At 49.9% G+C, this 19,003-nt stretch overlaps 2 protein-coding genes across 3 annotated transcripts in view; one reads left to right on the top strand and one right to left on the bottom strand.

Annotated features, from left to right (window-relative positions):
- The window catches only part of Dlst (dihydrolipoamide S-succinyltransferase (E2 component of 2-oxo-glutarate complex)), a 24,906-nt gene extending 20,634 nt beyond the window's left edge, over window positions 1-4,272 (top strand). Inside the window, exons 12-15 of the mRNA XM_013016081.1 lie at window positions 209-282; window positions 670-753; window positions 1,100-1,267; window positions 2,779-4,272. Of these exons, the coding sequence (XP_012871535.1) occupies window positions 209-282; window positions 670-753; window positions 1,100-1,267; window positions 2,779-2,913 (461 nt within the window). The 3' untranslated portion in view covers window positions 2,914-4,272. The remainder of the gene's footprint in view (window positions 1-208; window positions 283-669; window positions 754-1,099; window positions 1,268-2,778) is intronic.
- Window positions 4,273-5,743: 1,471 nt separating this feature from the next.
- Rps6kl1 (ribosomal protein S6 kinase-like 1) overlaps window positions 5,744-19,003 on the bottom strand; it is a 17,595-nt gene continuing 4,335 nt past the window's right edge. Inside the window, exons 3-11 of one of the 2 annotated variants that reach the window (XM_013014332.1) lie at window positions 18,326-18,450; window positions 17,242-17,334; window positions 11,311-11,358; window positions 10,732-10,864; window positions 9,337-9,936; window positions 8,916-9,005; window positions 8,677-8,759; window positions 7,257-7,352; window positions 5,744-6,964 (exon numbers count right to left, since the gene is read on the bottom strand). In XM_013014332.1, the coding sequence (XP_012869786.1) occupies window positions 6,854-6,964; window positions 7,257-7,352; window positions 8,677-8,759; window positions 8,916-9,005; window positions 9,337-9,936; window positions 10,732-10,864; window positions 11,311-11,358; window positions 17,242-17,334; window positions 18,326-18,450 (1,379 nt within the window). In that variant the 3' untranslated portion in view covers window positions 5,744-6,853. Of the gene's footprint in view, window positions 6,965-7,256; window positions 7,353-7,489; window positions 7,580-8,676; window positions 8,760-8,915; window positions 9,006-9,336; window positions 9,937-10,731; window positions 10,865-11,310; window positions 11,359-17,241; window positions 17,335-18,325; window positions 18,451-19,003 lie in introns of those variants that run through there. The other variant, XM_013014340.1, reaches the window with a different exon arrangement.

Genomic DNA, 19,003 nt, shown 5'->3' with positions numbered 1-19,003 from the left:
TATGTGGTGCTGAGGAATCGAACCCAGGACCTCCTGCATGCAAGGCAAGCGCTCTACAGCCCCATCTGCTGTTTGTTATCCAATCACATTCATCTTGATACAGTCCATACTCATTCAAGCACTGTAGATTTTTTCACTCTTATTAAACAAATAGCTCATTAGCCTTGACCGGGGGAGTTGTATGTAACATGTGTTTTCTTTCTCATAGTGATTGATGATGCAACCAAAGAGATGGTGTATAGGGATTATGTTGACATCAGTGTTGCTGTGGCCACCCCAAGGGTATGTTGGGGCAGGAGGTGGGGAGTGCTGATCTTGGATCCTCACCATATATATGTGAAGAAGCAGATCACACAGGAGAGATTATTTATTTATTTATTTTTTTGCTAGTCCTGGTGCTTAAACTCTCGGCTTGGGTGCCATCTCTGAGCACCTTTTTGCTAGGAGAGATTATTGCTATAACTCATTTTTTAGGAATTAGTTAGTAAAAGTAATCCACCACCCCCCCCAGCTCTCCCATATCACATTCCTCTATCTTGACATCAAGCCTAATCAGTGAACAGTAAAGATATTCTGTTCTGGGTAGGGGAGACCTTTGCATTGAATCAAGGGAGTTGTAACTAAAGGTACTGTTGTTTTTCAACTGATAACAGCTTTTACTACTTTCAGGGTCTCGTGGTTCCTGTCATCAGGAATGTGGAAACTATGAATTATGCAGATATTGAACGAACCATCAATGAACTGGGAGAGAAGGTAAGTTATACAGAAGTATGTGTCTGAGCTGTTGGGTAGGACAGAGAAGAGGACTTGTCAGCTAACATTGCTCAAGGGGCAGGAGCCTCACTTGGTTTTCTTCAGGAGTGCATTAGGATCTGAGTAAGATAGGCGTGTGGGCGAGCCTAGTAGGCTCAGAAACCTGAAGTTTCTTCAGACAAGACCTGTCAGGGGAAGTAAACAGTAACTTAGGAATTATGTCTTCTCTAGTGTACTGTTCACAGTCACCTTAGCTGAACAACTCTCATGTAGAAGCTAGATCCTGGTCTCATGAGTAAAGGAACTTGGATTGGCTTAATGTTTCAATTATGCAATTTGTTTTTAGGCTCGAAAGAATGAACTTGCCATTGAAGATATGGATGGTGGTACTTTTACCATTAGCAATGGAGGTGTTTTTGGCTCACTCTTTGGAACACCCATTATCAACCCCCCTCAATCTGCCATTCTAGGCATGCATGGCATCTTTGATAGGCCAGTGGCTGTGGGAGGCAAGGTAAGAACCATCACTTCTGAGGTCCTAATAGCTTCATAGAGATTTATTTCAGGTTCAGCTTCCTTTCTTAATGGCTAAGGAAAATTCTGGTCTGTGATGAACATCATCTAGGAACTTGTTAGAAATGCAAATTCTTAAAAGAGCCCATCCCAGACCTATAAAGGTAGAATTCTGATGCTTGTTTGAGAACAGTGACCTAAGGAGGCTTCCCCCTTTATCTGGGGCTTGTTGAAACTTTATTGTTTAGGTGCTTAAGGGATTTGGAGCCATGTCCTTGTCCTCTGGAAACAGGGCAAGAACGCATGGCAACTACAACCTGTAGGGTTATATGATGGGGCATAGAAAATTTCTGAGAGTTCAGTCAGGCACCTGTGGCTCATCCCTGTAATTGTCACTACTACCTTATAGTAGTATCCTCCAGTCTAAGGAGAGCAGTTCAAAGCCAGCCTGGCCAGAAAAGTCTGTGAAACCTCATTTTCTACTGACCAGCAAAATACTGAATTGGAGGCATGGTTCAAATGGTAGTGCATCAGCTGCTAGGGAAAATGGAGAGTGGAAAATAGAGGCCCTGAGTTCAAGTCCTGCCACTGTGGCATAACACAGAAGTTTTCAGAGAGTTTGGGGAATTAAATCAAAGGGAGTGGAGCTTGTTCTTGGAAGCTTCATTAGTAGCAAAAGGCTCTCTGAGATTCCAGGGTTTAAAACCTGTTTGGGGCCCGGCACCGGTGGCTCACGCCTGTAATCCTAGGTACTCAGGAAGCTGAAATCTGAGGATCGCGGTTCAAAGCCAGCCTGGACAAGAAAGTCCATGAGACTCTTATCTCCAGTAAACCACTAGAAAACTGGAAGTGGTGCTATGGCTCAAGTGGTAGAGCTCTGGCCTTGAGCTGAAGAGCGTAAGGACAGCGCCCAAGCCCAGAGTTCAAGCCCCACAACTGACAAAACAAAACAAACAAACAAAAAAAAAACAGTTTGGATCACAAACACCTTTGTGTCCAAAAACCATAGATGTTCCTGGAAAATGGTCATACATCCAAATCTCTATAGTATCATGGAATTTTTAGGCCCAGGTTAGACATTTTTTTTCTTTAGATTGTAGCTCTAAGACTGGGGTGTGGATTATTGTAAAATGCTTACTTAACATATGCAAGGTGTTGTCTTGAAACCCTAGCACTGCAAAATAATAATAAATTGTAATTCCAAAGTAACTACCGTAGGCAGCCAGAACTGAAGAGAAAGCCTTTTCTGTAACCAACAGACAAGTTGGAGGGTAGAATATAGTTTTACTTAAGGTAGTTGTGTGGAAACATTTTCTTAAGCTTTATTTTCCTGTGTGAGGGAACTTTGCACTAAAGTAAAATAAAACTTGGTCTTTGAAAATATGGTAAGTTGTCCAGTGATGGCATTAACAGAACAGGCTTTTGAACTAGGACTTTCTTTGGTCTGAGAGTCATCTCTCCTTCAGCAGAACTGAACTGCTGTGACAAACCTATGGACTCTTCTCTGTGCAGGTGGAGGTGCGGCCCATGATGTACGTGGCTCTGACCTATGATCACCGGCTGATTGATGGCAGAGAGGCTGTGACTTTCCTCCGTAAAATCAAGGCAGCAGTTGAAGATCCCAGAGTTCTCCTCCTGGACCTTTAGGAGGAAGCCACATGCCCTATCATATGATCATGCAGGAACTGAAAAATCCGTCTTCTCCCTATCCCCTCCTGAGTCCCAGGTTAGCCTGGTGACAGGCAAGGCACATGCTGTTGGCCTCAAGCAAGGAACCCAGGGCACTATGTAACCAGCAGTCACAGGTCTTGTCTTGGTGTTCCTGCCAGGCTTTCTCCCTCTCCATGCTCTTTGCCTTCACGTCATTAGGCTTGAGAGAAAGAGAGAGAGAGAGCGCCTTAATGGATGTTCGTTCATTAATATTCCTGCCTTTTGTCCAGCCCTCAGCAAAGACAATTTTTATTCTCCCCAGTGCCAGTGTACTATATAGGGAAACCACCGGGGACCATGTGATTAAGTTTTTTATCTTTGGAAAGTCTGTTCTCCAGAGATGCCTAAGGGGATGCTGTGTCTCCCAAGCTTAAAGCAGCCTCTGTCCTGGCTGTGCATTGTCATTTGATGCCACCTGTGTGGAGGTATTGGACACAGGCAAAGAGGTGCTGCTTTTGCTTCATTACTCTCAGCTGTCAGTGACTACAGGACGCCTCTTCTACCTCTTCCAGGACGCACTGGCCAGGTCGGGGGGAGAGGGCCCAGAGGCCCCGTGTAATCATAGATGGGAGTAGACCCCAGGCCTGCCCTTACACTCTGTCATAGGCTCACACCAGGAAGACTCAGTGGGGCATACACACAGCTGTGGTTGTACCAGTCCTTTTCGACACTTTCCAGGCTGCTAGGACCCATTCTAGCACATTGTTCTCATATAGAGCACACTGTAGCACACCAGGGCAGTGGGGCAGAACCTGGCAGAAGAGGAGGCACCCTCTGGCTTAGATTGACATGGGCTTTAACATTCAGGTTTGTGTAGGCATGTGGATTGAGGAGGCGGTTCTCTTATTCTTAGGCTGTGACCTGTAGGGATTGGGGCCTTGGTGCTTCCTCTTCAGGTCACAGACCTAGGGGATAGACTATGGTGGAAACCAGCCTTAAAATGTTAGTACATAGTGATGTGATGTAATGGCGGTCTTCTCTAAGACGCTTTGGGCTTGGCACAACCATTGGAATTCCTTACGGTAACGTGTCATGAAAGCTCCTGGGACTTGATGGCTCCTATCCAACCTCACCAAGGCCTGAGACTGCTGACAAGCAGCATGGGGCCACTGGTTAGTACAGGGTGCCCTTTTTTATCGTGAGCCAAGAAGCAAGGCAGTGGGGGGCGGGGTGGGTGGGAAATGGGTCAGTATTGAGTGCCTGCAGCATCTGCTACTCTTCACCATTCAGAACTTGTAACGAAGATATTTAAACTGATTTTGAATGAAAATTAAAGGGCAGATCTTACAAACAGGGTTCCTGCATCTATGCTTCTTTTGGTTACTGAGGTACAACAGCATGAGTATACCAAGGATGTCATTAGCATTGAAAATCACTTAATACTTACTGTTACCTGTGATGTTTCATATTTTTTTAAAAAATTTGGTGGTTTGAGTGATTGAACCCAGAACCTCCCTTCTACCACTAAGACATATCCTCCATCCCTGTCTTTATATATATATATATATATACATATTGAAGTTTGAACTTATGGCCTCACACTTACCACTCTTCAGCCACATCTCCAGTTATATCCCGTACTTACAGTGTAAGTTAACTGTCCTAATTTGACAAAAGGTAGAACCTTGACTGCCAGCCAAGGAAGCACATTGATGTGTTAGTGTCCCACCTTCCTTCCAGGGAACCCTGTGGCCTTGGTGAGACAAATTCTAGAAATTGTAGATCTGCCTTGTGAAGCAAGGGATCTGGGATGGATTGGAGAATGGCGAGGGCATCTTAATTTTTACTTGGATTGATTAGCAAGATGCTTAAGGTCAGTGGTCTGTGAGGACCAGTGGACAGAGTTTGTGCCTAGTCTATACTTCAAGTAACAGGCAAAGTGGACTCGGCTTCATAAATTGTGCCTGTTCTTTCCACAATTAAGTCCTCTGCTGATCTTGTTTACAGCAAGGCCATCCTTTAGGTTGGAGGCCTTTCTCAGAAAAAAGGTTCTGGGGCTGGGAAGGTGGCTCAGTGGTAGAGTGCTTGCCTTGCATACATGAGGCCCTGGGTTCGATTCCTCAGCACCACATAAGCAGGAAAAAAAAAGCCGGAAGTGGCGCTGTGGCTCAAGTGGTAGAGTGCTAACCTTGAGCTGAAGAGCTGAGGGACAGGCCCTAGGCCCAGAGTTCAGACCCCACAACCAACAAAAAAAGGAAAAAAGTTCCTACTTTCTCAAGTAGGAGCTGGTAGGTGGATTTAATAAAAAGAACTTTAATCTGTCAGATCTAGGACTCGGTGACATAAGCTTTAGTTATTCTAGTAAACTATAAAATAGCCATTATCTCCATTTTCCTGAATGGTCAATCTTAATCAGGGCTGGGACCACAGGATTCTAAGCTGAAGGCCCAACAGAGTACCAGATGTGCAGTGTGACTGGATGAGAGCCAGAAGTCCCTCACATTTGATGAAGCTGTGCTTGGAAGTAGTCTGGTCTGATAGGTGAATGCAGAAGGAACATACATTTGTAGCAGGTAGGCTCTAGGTCCCGTGGGTTAAGCTTACAGACAACCAGTTCCATGGAGTTCCCTCAGACGCCATCAGACTTTCTTTAAAGCCTTTGCTTTTTCCTGAAAAGCCCAGTCAGTATTTCCCACGCTAGGAGGCTTAGGCAGCCTCCTAGCACCCTCTCTTGAATCTCTAGTGGAGACTTACAATCTGCTCCTTCCTCCAGGCCACTTTTGCTGCATTAATGATACAGGGACACCAAAAGAAGAGCAGGCTTTATTAGAAGATGGGCAAACCTCTGGCCATTCAGGATGTGGGCTATGGGGCACAAGAAAGACTGCTTTTCCTCAACCTGAGAAGTAGAAGAGTCAGAGGAGCCATAGTCTCAGGACACAAGTATCTGGCTAGATTCCCCAACTGATGAGCAGTGTCAGAAGTGCCGCTGGGAGCTAGGGACAGAGGTCTAGTAGGACTTTAGCTCTGGGACAAGGAGTGTAGTGTACCCCAATAATAGGGGAAGCCCTCAAACCGGAGGAGGGGCTGATTTTGAGGAGCCCACTGAACACAGTTCTTCAGAGACCAGAAACATCTTAGGTTTGGCTGAATTCATGTGGATAATCTGCTCATGTTTTGTGGTTTCTCCAAATGGGAGTGAGAGAAGATAGTAAATTGAGCAGAACCTCATGATTAAAGTTCAGAATGATAAACAGCCGAGGCCTGAGAAGGGAAGGGGCATGACCTGGCTGGGTTGCTTCAGCCCCTCGGGGCCAGCTGGGGCAGAGCGCGGGCCTCCCCTTCCATCATGGCTCCTTTATACCTTACTTCTTAAAACCTCCCTCTTTTTTGTTCTCAAGTCTGAATCAAAACAGAAATATGACCAGAAACAGGGAGCGGATCATCCTGTCCCTAATCTTCCCACGCCACAGATCTTCCCTGCCTCCCCCACCCTCTTCCTGCCCCTCTGGGAGTTACAGACTACAGTGACCAGCCAGCACAGTCCAGGTTTAAGATCAGTATCCTACATCTCTTGGTGTCCCAAGCGAGGCACCAAACTTGGGTTGCTGCAAGTGGTCAGTCACTCTGAGCAGAGCAGCAGAGGCGCCCTTTGACGGGCTGGCATCAAGCACAAGGAATGTGCCCAACAGATGTCTGTGGATGTTGTAAAAGGCTCAAGCGGCTTTAAGGTGTGGGCCTCACCATGCAGCCTCCTCTCTGCAGTTTTGGGAACTTCTCCAGGGACAGTGGAGATCATTGCTTTGGAGGCCCAAGGCCAGGCTGATCAGGAAAGACAACTTCCCTATGTTCTAAAGCCCATCGCTGAGAGGGACGACAGGCGAGGCAGGAGATGGAGTGCAGGCCAGCTGCTTCCACAGCCCCACCAATGCTCCTGTTACCCCGCCAGTCTGCTCCACTGGATCGAACTGAAAAAGGGGTGGGACTTGAGTTGTCTGGCACCACCCTCTCCGGCACCCAGGCGCTGCTTGGGTTCAAACTGCAGCAGCTGTGGAGGGAGAGGCCAGTCAGCGCTCTGGCAGAGACAGGGGCCAAGTTTCAGGGACTTCAGTTACCACAACTTTAGGGGACTTAGACTCTGCAAGCCCAGCTCATGACTTCATTTTCCCTCAGAGGGATATTGCTGATGGTTGACCACTGGTGCATAGAAATTTGTTGCCCTATTGTTTTGTAGCCCCCACATGAACAGATACAGCACACACACAATTGTGGGGCTTCTATCCCTCCTTCCTTACCCACAGGCCAAGAAGCCAGCTCCTCTAGGCCAGGCTGTACCTTACCTCAGTCAGCAGGGAGGCTGCTGGGCGACTGAGCCAATCAGGTAGTTGGAGCTGGGTGTGTGCCTGGAATCCTGAGGGGTGGATCTGGAACAGTGCCTGGTGAGGGTTGGGGGTGGGGGTGGGACACAAAGATGGATCTCTGAAGAGAGGATCCCAGGGAAGTCTTCCAGTGGCTCCCCAGGTTCCCTCTTCCCACCCCCACCCCCCACCCCCGCCCAGCCACCTGCCCCAGTGTCACATTCCATGGGGTTGGTGATTCGTGATGTTGATTGCTGCCTTATGATTTATTGTGTGCCAGACACTGAGCTATGTCCCTGAAATACCTATATCCATTAAAGACAAGAAAGCAGGTTCAGAGGAAAGGGGCCTTGTGCTGAGGTCAGGATTTGAACCTGGGTCCCTCTGGGGTCCTGGAATTGATGCTAGAAACAATCTTGGGTTGTAATCTGGGTGGGAATGCTATCTGGAACAGCACTGGAACTTGTCTGCTTAGGAAAAAAAAAAAAAAAAGCCCTCACAAGCTACTCATTTGACAGCAGGCCACGGCAGGCTGCTATCAAGGCCAAGGCAGGGATGTGGTGACAGAAGAAAGCAGGTCCTCTCTGTGCCCAAAGGTATATGCAACCTGGGAGAGCAGACAGTCTGGAGGTAAGGAAAGCATCCAGGAGAAAGGTAGGAGAGCTGTGGTGGGAGGAGGGAAGGTCGGTATTTGCAGATAGGGTTCTCAGAGGCCTGGGTTTGGGACAAAAGTAGGAGAAAGCCAGGAGGGATGAGACAGCTGTGGACTTGAGGTCATAAGGAGTCCATTCCAGCTGTTTTCTACTCAAATGCAGTTTGGCCTCTTCTTTACTTCCCAACCCAATTGGCCCCAGATGTAGTGCTGAGCTCATCTGGGCAGAGGTTAAAGGCCAGGCATCATTTTGAGCAACATAGTTTATAGGGAGGACCTTGAGTTCTTGGCTGACCCAGACTGGACAGGGACAGGGCAGCTGCTGACCTGGATGAAAGACTATCCAATCCTCCAGCCAAATGGGCAGGAGGAGTAAGGGGGCGGGGAGGGTCAAGGAAGTAGGGGCGGGGGATTCAGGGGATGATCCAGGGAAGGAGGGCTGTGTCTATGCTATCTTCTCTTTAAACCCAAGTCCTAGACACACTCTTCCAGAAACTTTCCTGACCATCCCAACTCAACTCTCACAAAAGTTGAGATAATGTGTTTGGAATACTCTTATGTGCCTGTGGCTTCATTAAAGTGACTTCCTGTGTCTCCAGTGGCCTGTAGTGTGGCAGGACATCCAGGCCAATTGGCCAGATCTTGGAGAACCAGGCAGCTCTCTCGAGATTCTGGCTAATAAGACTGAATCCTGCTTACCCAGCATTCAGTGGCACCCAGTAAAGTGTTCTGCCCTGTGCAGCTACTCACGGTTCCTGTCAGCAGCTCATAGAGTAGTGACCCGAAACTCCACCAGTCACAAGCTTCACTCAGCTCAGAAATCCCCCCAACTTCTGCAGGAGCAAGAAAACAGACATCTTTCCCTCACCCAGGACTGTCCATTTCCATGCTAGCAGACCCTGCCCATTCATGTCGCCCTCAGTCCCCAGACTCAACCCACACAGAGCTATCCAATATCAAGGGCCACCCTCCACCCGCTCCGTTCTTGCCTGGGGCGCTGTACAGGTGGTCCACGGCCTCCCTGCTGCACTGGGGCTCCACTTCCGACCACTGGCCAAAATATGTGAGCCGGATGTGACCTTCTCATCCAGTGTGTGTAAGGAGAAAGGGTGAGGGACAAAGGCTGAGGGTGGCATTGCAGAGTAGCTGGCATGGAGAATTCAGTCCCAGGGCTTCCCCAACAGGCACTCAGCAGGAGCCAAAGGCCATGCTGGGCAGATCATGGCCCCAGGGGCTCCCAGGGTGTTCTGGGAGCTACTCTAGCCTCAGGGGAAGGGCCGCCCAGGCTCAGGCAGAATCCTGTGAACTGGGTGCAGGTGAGGAAAGTGGCACATAACCTCTAAGGTCCCCTTGACTGGGGGGGGGGGACTCCCTCCTGTGGGGTAGGGGTAGAATGGCCTGGGTTCCTACCTGCCTGGTCCAGGAGCAGGTTCCGAGGATTGAGGTCCCGGCACAGCACCCCTTGTTCATGAAGTGCCTCCAGTGCCACCAGCATCTCGGCTGCCCACTGCTTCACCCGCTCCTCCTTCACATACCACACAGCCTCACCACCCGCCCAGCAGGCTCTGTCCACCGAAGGGGGACTGTGACCTCGGCCTCGGCCACAGCCCCCCAATACCCGGCTGGCCCCTTCACGAACCCAAAGGAGTCCGCGAGGGGGCCCAGGGTCTGAGCTCTGGCCAGTCCTCCTGGCTTGAAGGTACCAGTGGCCACCCGGTGCCCTTGTGGGACGGGAGGAGCAGGAAGTGCCGGTCCTGGCCATGGACTCATTGTCAGCCTCTCTGAAGGGTCTGAGGGGTGGGAGCTCCCTGGCTGGAGGAAGCCTCTGAGAAGTCCGAGAAGGTTCCAGAAGGATCCTGTCTTGCCTCACAGTGTAGCCTGGGGAGAGCCGTGCTGAGGTCAGGAGGCTGCGGCGACTGTCCAGCTTTGACTTCTCCTGAGTAGAGCCAGATCTGAGGCCAGAATGTTGGGGTGGCGCCTGGGAGAGCAGGTGGGACCACAGAGTGCCTCCTGGGTGGGGCAGAGGGAAGAGAGGAAAAGGAGCGTGGACACCAGGACGAGGCCCATTTCCCCTTTCCTCCATCTGGGGCACGACCCCTCTGTGTGGCTTCTTTACCCCTCCCTCTCCCCCTCTTCTTATTAACCTGCCTGCCCTCAGAGAGCTGTTTTAGGGACTGTACACCCTAAATGTATTTCTTGGGTTTGGTGTTTATTTTTATGTTTGTGCTACTGGAGTTTGAACTCAGGGCCTTGCACTTGCTAGGCAGGCGCCATATTGCTGAGCCCTGCCCTACGCCCTGTATTCATTATCAGTAGCTTTGGTTGGAGTGGTGGATTCACTGAATAATTTCAATTTTGTTTTAGAGAAAATGATCTAATGAAATGCAAAGGCCACATCTCCTATGACTCCACATCATGGTCCAGGGATATTCTGGAAATTACTATGATCATGAGTGAATATCTACCACGTGACCCAATTCTAGTCCATACAGCTTCAGTCATCCTAGGGGGGGCCACCTACCAGAAAAGTGAAATGGGCGGAGACCAGAGGACACTGTGGGGAAGGAGAGAGCCGCAAACAACCCCTCTCCCCTGCCTGTGGCATGGCCCTCCTCTCCAGAATATCTCCCGCTCCTCTGGCATCACATGGAGGCCCACAATGGCTTGCCCCTGCCCCCAGCAACGAGCTTCCACAGCTGTGCCCCACATCAGGAGAAAGCCACACTCCTCCCGGGGGCCCACTGTTTTAAGAAGGAAGGCAACTATAAAACCCCAAATGCCAGAGCTGTTGCCAGGGCCCCTCACCTTGTACGTGCTCCAGGTGCAGGAAGATGGAGTCCTCGCTCACAAAGTACCGCAGCAGCTTCGTCATGTAGGGGACTCCGTGTGGGATGATGGTGAGCCGCTCCCGGCTTACCATATGGCACCTGGGCAAGCTCTGGGGAGCAGTCAGGGAGGAAGATCAGCTGAGGACAAGGCCAGAAGCAGCGGCTGCTAGGGGACAGTCCTGCAGCCCTGGCATTGGGGAGCACTCAGATAAGAAGTGGGAGCTATTCTGAGGAGCAGCTGTTTCCCCCAATTCCTGACCTGGTCCTCCCCTCTTTTCTCTCAAGCTCCTCCACCCTTCTGGCCAAAGATGATGTTTGTGTGTGTGCGCAAGTATGAGTGTGTGTGTGAGTATGAGGGGTGTGTGTGTGTGTGTGTTGGGGGGGACTATCTAGGAGGCAGAGCCCATGCTCAGAATAGAATGAGCAGCTTTCGGATTTGGAGGGGACATGAATTCCACATGCACATTCTGGGAGAATGTTCCAGAGCTTTGAGGGGGATCCCAAGGGGAGGACTGGACTGTACTATACTGTACAGCAGAGGCTGGGAAGCACGTGCCTTCACTACGAAGGTCCCTCCAGTGGCTGGGTCCCGGACCAGCTGCACCTGTCAAAGTCCAGAAGCCACACGCTAGTTTCCAGGAGCCATGCCCAAGCCCCCCGATTCCTTCACCAAGTCAACTCACCCAGAGACAGGGCAGGGAGTACACCCCTCTTCCCCCCGGAGCCAACACCCATCCCAGCCTGCTCACCCACAGCTCCGGGGTCCCTCCATGCAGTATCCAGGGCCTGCTGCCATCTCTTGTGCTCTCTCGCTCACCTTTGGTAGCCTCATTGCCTAACCTCCCCCACCCCCACCCCCGGTTGTAAGCACTACAAGGGCAAGACCTTGTCCAGCTCTGTATTCCCACAGTCCTGCATGAGTCCTCCACATACTCAGGTTGCATGGAGCCAGGAGGATCCCATGTAAGAATGCCTCTCCATGCCGGGCACCGGTGGCTCACGCCTGTAATCCTAACTACTCACGAGGCTGAGATCTGAGTATCATGATTAAAAGCCAGCCCAAGCAGGAAAGACCTTGAGACTCTTCTCTCCAATTAATCAGCAGAGAACCTGAAGTAACGCTGTGGCTCAAGTGGTAGAGTGCTTGCCTGGAGCTGAAGAGCTGAGGGACAATGCACAGGCCCAGAGTTCAAGTCCCACAATGACAAAAAAAAAAAAAAAGAAAGAAAAGAAGAAAAAAATGCCTCTCCTCTCCCTGAGGGGAAGGGAAGATTAAGATCCCACTGTCCTCGGGGACTGAAGATAGCACCTCCTCTGTTCCTTATTCTTCAAGGGTTCTGAGAGTGTAGTTTCAGTGTGATCTGAGTGGTCCTGGCTTGGCATGTTTTTCAGGTGTCTCTCCAGGCCTTCCTGTTTCCCCTTCTTTGAAATAAAGTCTTCTCTTAAGCCAGGCATGGTTGTGCCTACCAGCTACTCGGGGGAAAGAGGTATTGCTTGAGCCAGGAATTCAAGGCCAGCATGCGCAAGGATTTGTCTCAATAAAATAATCAAGTCCTATGTGGAGCCTGTCCTCCGCAGGGCTTCTTGCAGTCTGCCCACCACCTTTCCTCTGTAGGCAGGGGTGGACCCAGCTCTATGAGGGGCAAGGGTGTATCAGATGAGGAAGGCAGACGATTTTGCGTGGATGAGGACATGAAGAAGCCAGACAGCACCCCAGTATGCCCCTTCCTTGGCCACTGGCCTGCCTGGCAGGACATTCCCCAGGGAGGGCCTGGGCTGGCCAGAGAGGGGAGTGGGAGGCAGGCCCTGAGGCCAGGACACTGGGCGGGGTGAGATCCGCAGCCTCAGATGGTGTAGGGAAAAGGACCCTGGGTTTAGAGCCCTGGGCAAATGAACTGATTTTATTTTTCTTTTCCTACAACCAAACAGGAATCACAAATGCCCACTTCTGTTTGTCACTGTTCATTGTGGCCATAAACAGCCTCTGTATGAAGTCACATGACTTCTCTAAACTTTGTTCTTCTAACCTGCAAAGTGGGTTCTTGGGAGTGGGATAGGGATGTTGATTAAAGCAGACAATCTAAGCACAAACCCTTCACGATCCTCAGCAATGGTCAATATGCTATAGAAAAAAAACAACATAGGATACCAAGTGCTTACTCTGTGCTAAGTAGTTGCAGAGGTTATTTGATTTTATTCCCACAACTCTACTGGTAAGAATTACTAGTGATCCATTCTATTGATGAAGAAACTGAGATTCAGAGAGGCGATATTGCCTTTCCATGGTCTCACTACTGCAAAGTGGTAGAGTCAGGATTTGAATCCAGACAGGTTCAGCCCCAGAGCTTGCAGGCTTAACTGGACACACAATCAAGTGCTTTCCCTTCTGAGCCTCAGTTTTCCTATCAGTAAAATGGGGACTGGGAAAGGCCTAGGCCCTGGCTGCAGCACTTGGGAGCTGGCCCTTTTGACCACTAGAGGTCTCCCCTCCAACAGCTAGAGATAGAAGCCAGCCTGGCCTTGGCTTTCTGACCAAACTTAGGCAATGTTTGAAAAAGAAAGGCAGAGAATTCTAAAGTCATTTAGGAGAACAGAGTTTCCCACAGGCCCTGACACCTCCCATAATTCCCCCCAGGCTTCGCCAAGTGGGATTCCCCGCCACCTTGTGCTGGGCAAGGCCCTCTGACTTACAGTCCAAAATTATGAGAGAGCCAGAAATACAATTTGTCCCATACATAATAACAATTGTGTTTGAAAAAACACACATTTAAACCTAGTTGTCTAGAAGAAACTAGATTTAAACATTAACTGATTACCTTGGAGTTCATGAGGGTGCTGAGAGTTGTTTTTTTCCAGATTCAAACTCCTTTCTCTTTCATTATATCTCAAAAGTATATTCAAGGGAGCATTTTCCCATTAATGAAACCAAACAAGAAAAAAAAATCTCTTTCTTTTGCCTAGTGGCGTGGGAAACAGAGACCACCTACTGCTTGCCTTCCATGAATCCCAGTTTCATTCTCCGGAAGACAATTAGTATCATAATGCAACACTGTCCAACTGAACTTTCCGCCATGATGAAATCCTTCATTTCCACATTGTCTGGTGGAGAAGCCAGTAGCTTCATGTAGTGTTGGAGCCCATGAAATGGAGCTAGAACACTGAAGACTCAGAATCTTGACTTTAATTCATGCAAATAGTCTTATGTGACTGGTGACTACTGTCCTGAACAGTCTGATGGATTTGTGGTTGATTTTTGTTTTTGTTTTTAGCTTTTGTTGTTGTTGTTCAGAGCTTTCATGCCTGTCTATGAGCCTTGGACTCTCATCTCCTGGTTAGCAGGGATTAGAGGTGTACATCACCACGCTCAGAGATTGATCTCAGGGCCTCATGATTAGTTGGCTTGCTTCCTTAGCTAGCACTCTACTACTCGAGCCACACTTCTAGACTGGCTTTCTGCTGGTTATTTTGGAGATGGGTTCTTTAGGATTTTTTTCTGTCTGGCTGAGAACCGTGATCTTCCAGATCTCAGCCTCCTAAGTAGCTAGGATTACTAGTGTCAATTACCAGTGCCTGGCCCATCTGTTGCTTAAGATAGTTTTGGTAACTTTTATTTGTTGTTGTTGTGTCGCCTGTTCTGGCTTCTCGAAGAAAAATGATCCTTCTATCTCTGCTTCTGAGTAGCTGAGATTATAGGCAGGTACTATGGCATCTGGCCCTGCCTCATAATACTTTTCATTCTAGGGTTACTGCAAGGCCATAGGCTTTTGGGAATGTACCTCACAAATGTGAGGTGGGCCTTATGACAGGGAAGATGGATGGCAATTATGAGTACTGCTCCAATCTTTAAAGAAAGGTGTCTTCTTATTTTTAAACCAATTGAATCCTTGAGACACTGGAATAAAGCTTTGGTGAAAAAACAACAATGTCTTTCTTTTCTTTAAGGATACACAAAGAATCTTAAGTCTTAGGAGGACTTTTTCATGGAGCAACAAGTCCAAAACCTTCCAACACAAAGGCTCACAGGGACCAAACATGTGAGCGTAGTAGGGGTGGAGGGAGGGAAGGGCTGAGCAGCCCCCCTCCTGGGCTCCCTGCTGCCAGGGGAGAATGTGAACTCCACATGTCCAGATCTTCTGGTTGTTCAGGAGATATGGAAATCTGTATTTTTTATATGAAATCTTCACGTTTGAGAATGTTGGTAACAATTCAAAAGCAAACAAACAAAAAACCACCCTGTGTTTGAGCCAAGTAAAATAAGGAACTCAGATGCCCTTTTCTTCCCCATGCCCAACTCAGGCCATGGCTCCCAAAGGTTCAACACAAATGGAGGGACATTGTCCTGTCCCCAGGCTCCCTGAGGACAGACCCTCAGGTATCTTGCTTGTCTACCTACTCTCTGGTTTAGGGACTTACTCTGCCAGCATCTCTACAGCTCCTGGAGACCCCCTGCCTGCTCCAGTGACTCCCAACAGTTGCTTACGTCCTGGGCATGCCAGGACAGAGCTGAACAAGCCTTGCATGCCCAGCTCCTGGGCTCAGGGCTGGCCAGCACTGCCTCGCTACCTGGATCTGCCTGGGCAGAGCCGTGGTGGAATGGGCCCAGTGGTCCTAACACTTTTCCTAATTTGGGGAAAGTGTTGTTCCTGGCTTGGGCATGACCCAGAGAAAGGGATCTCAGGAGGGAGCTAGAGTCAATCAATTGGGTACCCCAAAAAAGGTGGAAAGGGAAATGAGGGCAGCGCAGGTTTAGCCTTAATTTGTACTTTCCCAGTAGGTAGCCCTCAGAGTACAACATGTCTAAAAAGCTTTGCTCAGGGAGGGAGCGCGGCTTAGCAGTAAACTGCCAGCCTCACAAGCACAAACCCCACGACCACCAAAATGAAGCTATAAAAGCAATCTAAGGCACTTTGCAAATATATGCATGTTCTGGTGTCAAACAAACCAGGAAGTTCTGTGTCACAGATCTCCCGCTTAGAGAATCTCAGTATAGATTTGCAGCCTAAGGACTCTGAGAACTCCTAGAACAAAAACGTAAAGTAATAGAACGTTCATTCACTACTTCCCAAACACGTCCAACTAGGAACTTTGCTCACCATTAACACCTGTGCTTCTGCAGGGTATCATTCAGAAGGATGGTGTCAGTCACTCCTGACAGCCCTATCCTTGGGAGTGGCTATGCTTGACCAAGGTCAGGATGTGGCCACTGAGGGGGAGGGGGACTGAGGCAGATGGAGGCAGGCTGGGCCTCTGCTCACAGTCTGGGGCCTGGTCCAGAGTGCCAGGAGAAGCAGCTGGAGCAAGGCCTGGAGATGGGGGCTTGTGCTTGCTCACTCATTCTTGTGGCTCTCACTGAGAACCATCAAACATGCATTAAATGTCTCAGTATGTGCCAGGCCTTTCCCAAAATCATTTCTGTTTTCTTCCCAGATCACCCCTTTGGAGGGAGAATTCCCACTTCACTTTACCAATAAGGAAATCAAAGCTCAGCATAGTGAGGGGACTTGCCCATGGCTACCTGATGAATGGCCAGCCACTGGGCCAGCCCCTCCAGACAGGATGCCACCCACTTGCATGGGGGTGAGGGGGTGGGAGCATATGCTAGTGTCTCTTCATGATTCTCCCCCACCCCCCCCCACCCCGATCCATCAAAAATCATCCAAGTGTTTTAAATGATAAACTCCTGAGTTCAACTCTAAAAATTCTGATTCCACAGGTCTAGGGTGGAGCCCAAATATCTGTATTTTGAGGAAGCTCCCCAGATGATTTTCATAAATGGCCAGTTTGGGAAAGAACTTTTAGCGACTACTCTGGGGGCCTTGGGGTGGGGGCAGAGGAGACTCTGAATACTGGCTCAACAGTCATTTGACCTGTTTGTCCCTCGGACCCCTCACTTTAATAAGGGCTGGGCTATCACCTATCTTCCTGTCTGCTCTGAATTAAGGGAAAAGGCACAAAATGGAGTCAGGATGAGTGTGTGTGGACATGGAGAGAAAGGGCAGAGGCCCCTGAAACACAGGCCAGCCTGGGCCCTCTGCCAGGCAGGTCTCTGGAGCTGATCACCTCCTAGCCCCAGGAAGAAGTGCTCAGGAGCAATTCTGGGCTGCAGAGTGAATGCGGGGCGGAGGCTTGTGGGAAGTGGGAGTGGGCAGGGCAGTGAGGGCTGGCAGGGTGCCCTGGGTACAGCTTCTCCTGTGGTTTCTGCGGGTTTTCTGTGTCTGAGCCTGAGGCTGTAGAGAGGGAGCTGCCTGCCTCTTCTCATTCCCCTTGTTTTTCTTTTCACAACCAAAATGGTGTGTGTTGGGGTGAGGGAAAGAAGGGGCTGCTGGACTCCACGGCCATCCTGGCCCATTAACCCCTGGAGGCATGCAGACAGCTGCTACAAATCCCCTTCCTCATACCACACCCCTGTCCTAGCCCACCACTGCTGATCCTACACCACGAGCCTCCCCTCGCCTCCCTCCCGTGCCTTGGATATCCACTCACTCACCTTCTCGATGACCCCGACCACCCTGCAGCCCCTCAGCTGCTCCAGAGCAGAACTCAGCGTGCGGATGGGCCGAAGCCTCAGGCTGCTGAAGCCCTGCAGAGGAGAAAGCCAGGCCACAGGTAGCCTCAGCCACAGCGGCCTCCCTGAGCCCTGGGCAGGGGCTCCTGATCTTGAATCCTGGGGCTCATATTGTTCAGGGTAGCCAGGCTGACCTCTACCCATCCCTCCAAGATCCAGAAGTCCCTTCCCAAAAGCCTAGTCTACAGGAAACAGATAACTGCCTGGATGGGGAGGGGACTAACTGGAGAGCCTGCGGGTCTCAGAGTATACACCAGCCACCTGCTTTGAGGAAAGAGCCTATGCACACAGTAAGCCAAGGAGGATACGTTGTGTATGCTTGGGCAAACCTATGGGCATGACATCTGTGTACGCATCTTCAATCCCCATCAAGTGCCCACTGGTCAGGAAAAACCACATGGGGAGAGTTTTATTGTTGTTTTTGTAATAGGTCATGGGGCTTGAATTCAGGGCCTGGGCTCGATCTCTGAGCTCTTTTGCTCAAAGCTAGTGCTCTACTACTTTGAGCCACAGCATCACTTCCAATTTTCTGGTAGTTAATTGGATCTAAGAGTCTCATAGACGTTCCTGCCCAGGCTGGCCTTGAACCACAGATCTCTGCCTCATGAGTAGCTAGGATTACAGATGTGAGCCACAAGCATCTGGCTTCATGGGGAGAGTTCTGGGCACACATATGCATTCACTCATGGGTATATGTGTCTTTCAAATACTCACAGTGTATCCACTCCCAACAAAAACACAATCTGGAGGCTTTGCGTGTATGCACACATGCAAGCCATATGGAGCTGTGGGCTGTACATGTACACATGCGCCAAGTGCTCTGGGACGGCACGAAGCTGGCCAGGGCATGATTCTCAGGACCTGAGAATGAATGAACCAGGAGGGTATGGGAGAATGGGGGAACAGAGGACAGGAGGGAAGCCCTGGCACACACTTCAGACTCACATCTTCCACTACCTCTCCTGTCCTGCGGCCAGATGCGCATGGGGCAAAGGGGCATCCTCACCGAGTCTGGGCTGGCTCCGCTGCCCAGTGTCCGCTGCAGGTGGCAGTTGAAAATCTCCTCAGCCCGCCGCAGGTACTTGGTGATTTTCAGCTTGACTGCCTCGCATCGCTCCTTGTTGGGGTCAACTGTGTGGGGGATGAGGGTCATCGGGTCTATTTCTGCTCCCTCACCCTGCTGGAGGGCTGAGGGGCCATCTTCCACTCACCACCCTCTGCCCTCCACAGCAGATGGCTCCTATTTCTTTTTCTTTTCTTTCTTTCCTTCTTTTGTTTTGTTGGTGGTGGTCATAGGGCTTGAACTCTGGGCCTGGGCGCTATCCCTCAGCTCTTCAGCTCAAGGTGAGCACTCTACCACTTGAGCCACAGCACCACTTCTGGCTTTTTCTGTTTTGTGTGGTGCTAAGGAATCGAACCCAGGGCCTCCTGCTTGCAAGGCAAGCACTCTACCACTGAGCCACCTTCCCAGCCCCTCCTATTTCTTTCTTTCTTATTTATTTATTGCCAGTCCTGGGGTTTGAATTCGGGGCCTGGGTGCTGTCCCTCAGCTCTTCAGCTCAAGGCTAGCACTCGACCACTTGAGCTACAGCACCACTTCTGGCTTTTTCTGCTTATGTGGTGCTGAGGAATCGAACCCAGGGCTTCATGCATGCAAGGCAAGCACTCTACCACTGAGCCACCT

This window comes from Dipodomys ordii, unplaced genomic scaffold (assembly GCF_000151885.1).
Source record: "Dipodomys ordii isolate 6190 unplaced genomic scaffold, Dord_2.0 Scaffold2, whole genome shotgun sequence".
NCBI classification, from domain to species: Eukaryota; Metazoa; Chordata; class Mammalia; order Rodentia; family Heteromyidae; genus Dipodomys; species Dipodomys ordii.
Note: the sequence above shows the minus strand (reverse complement) of the source record. Positions and strands in the feature narration are given on the sequence as shown.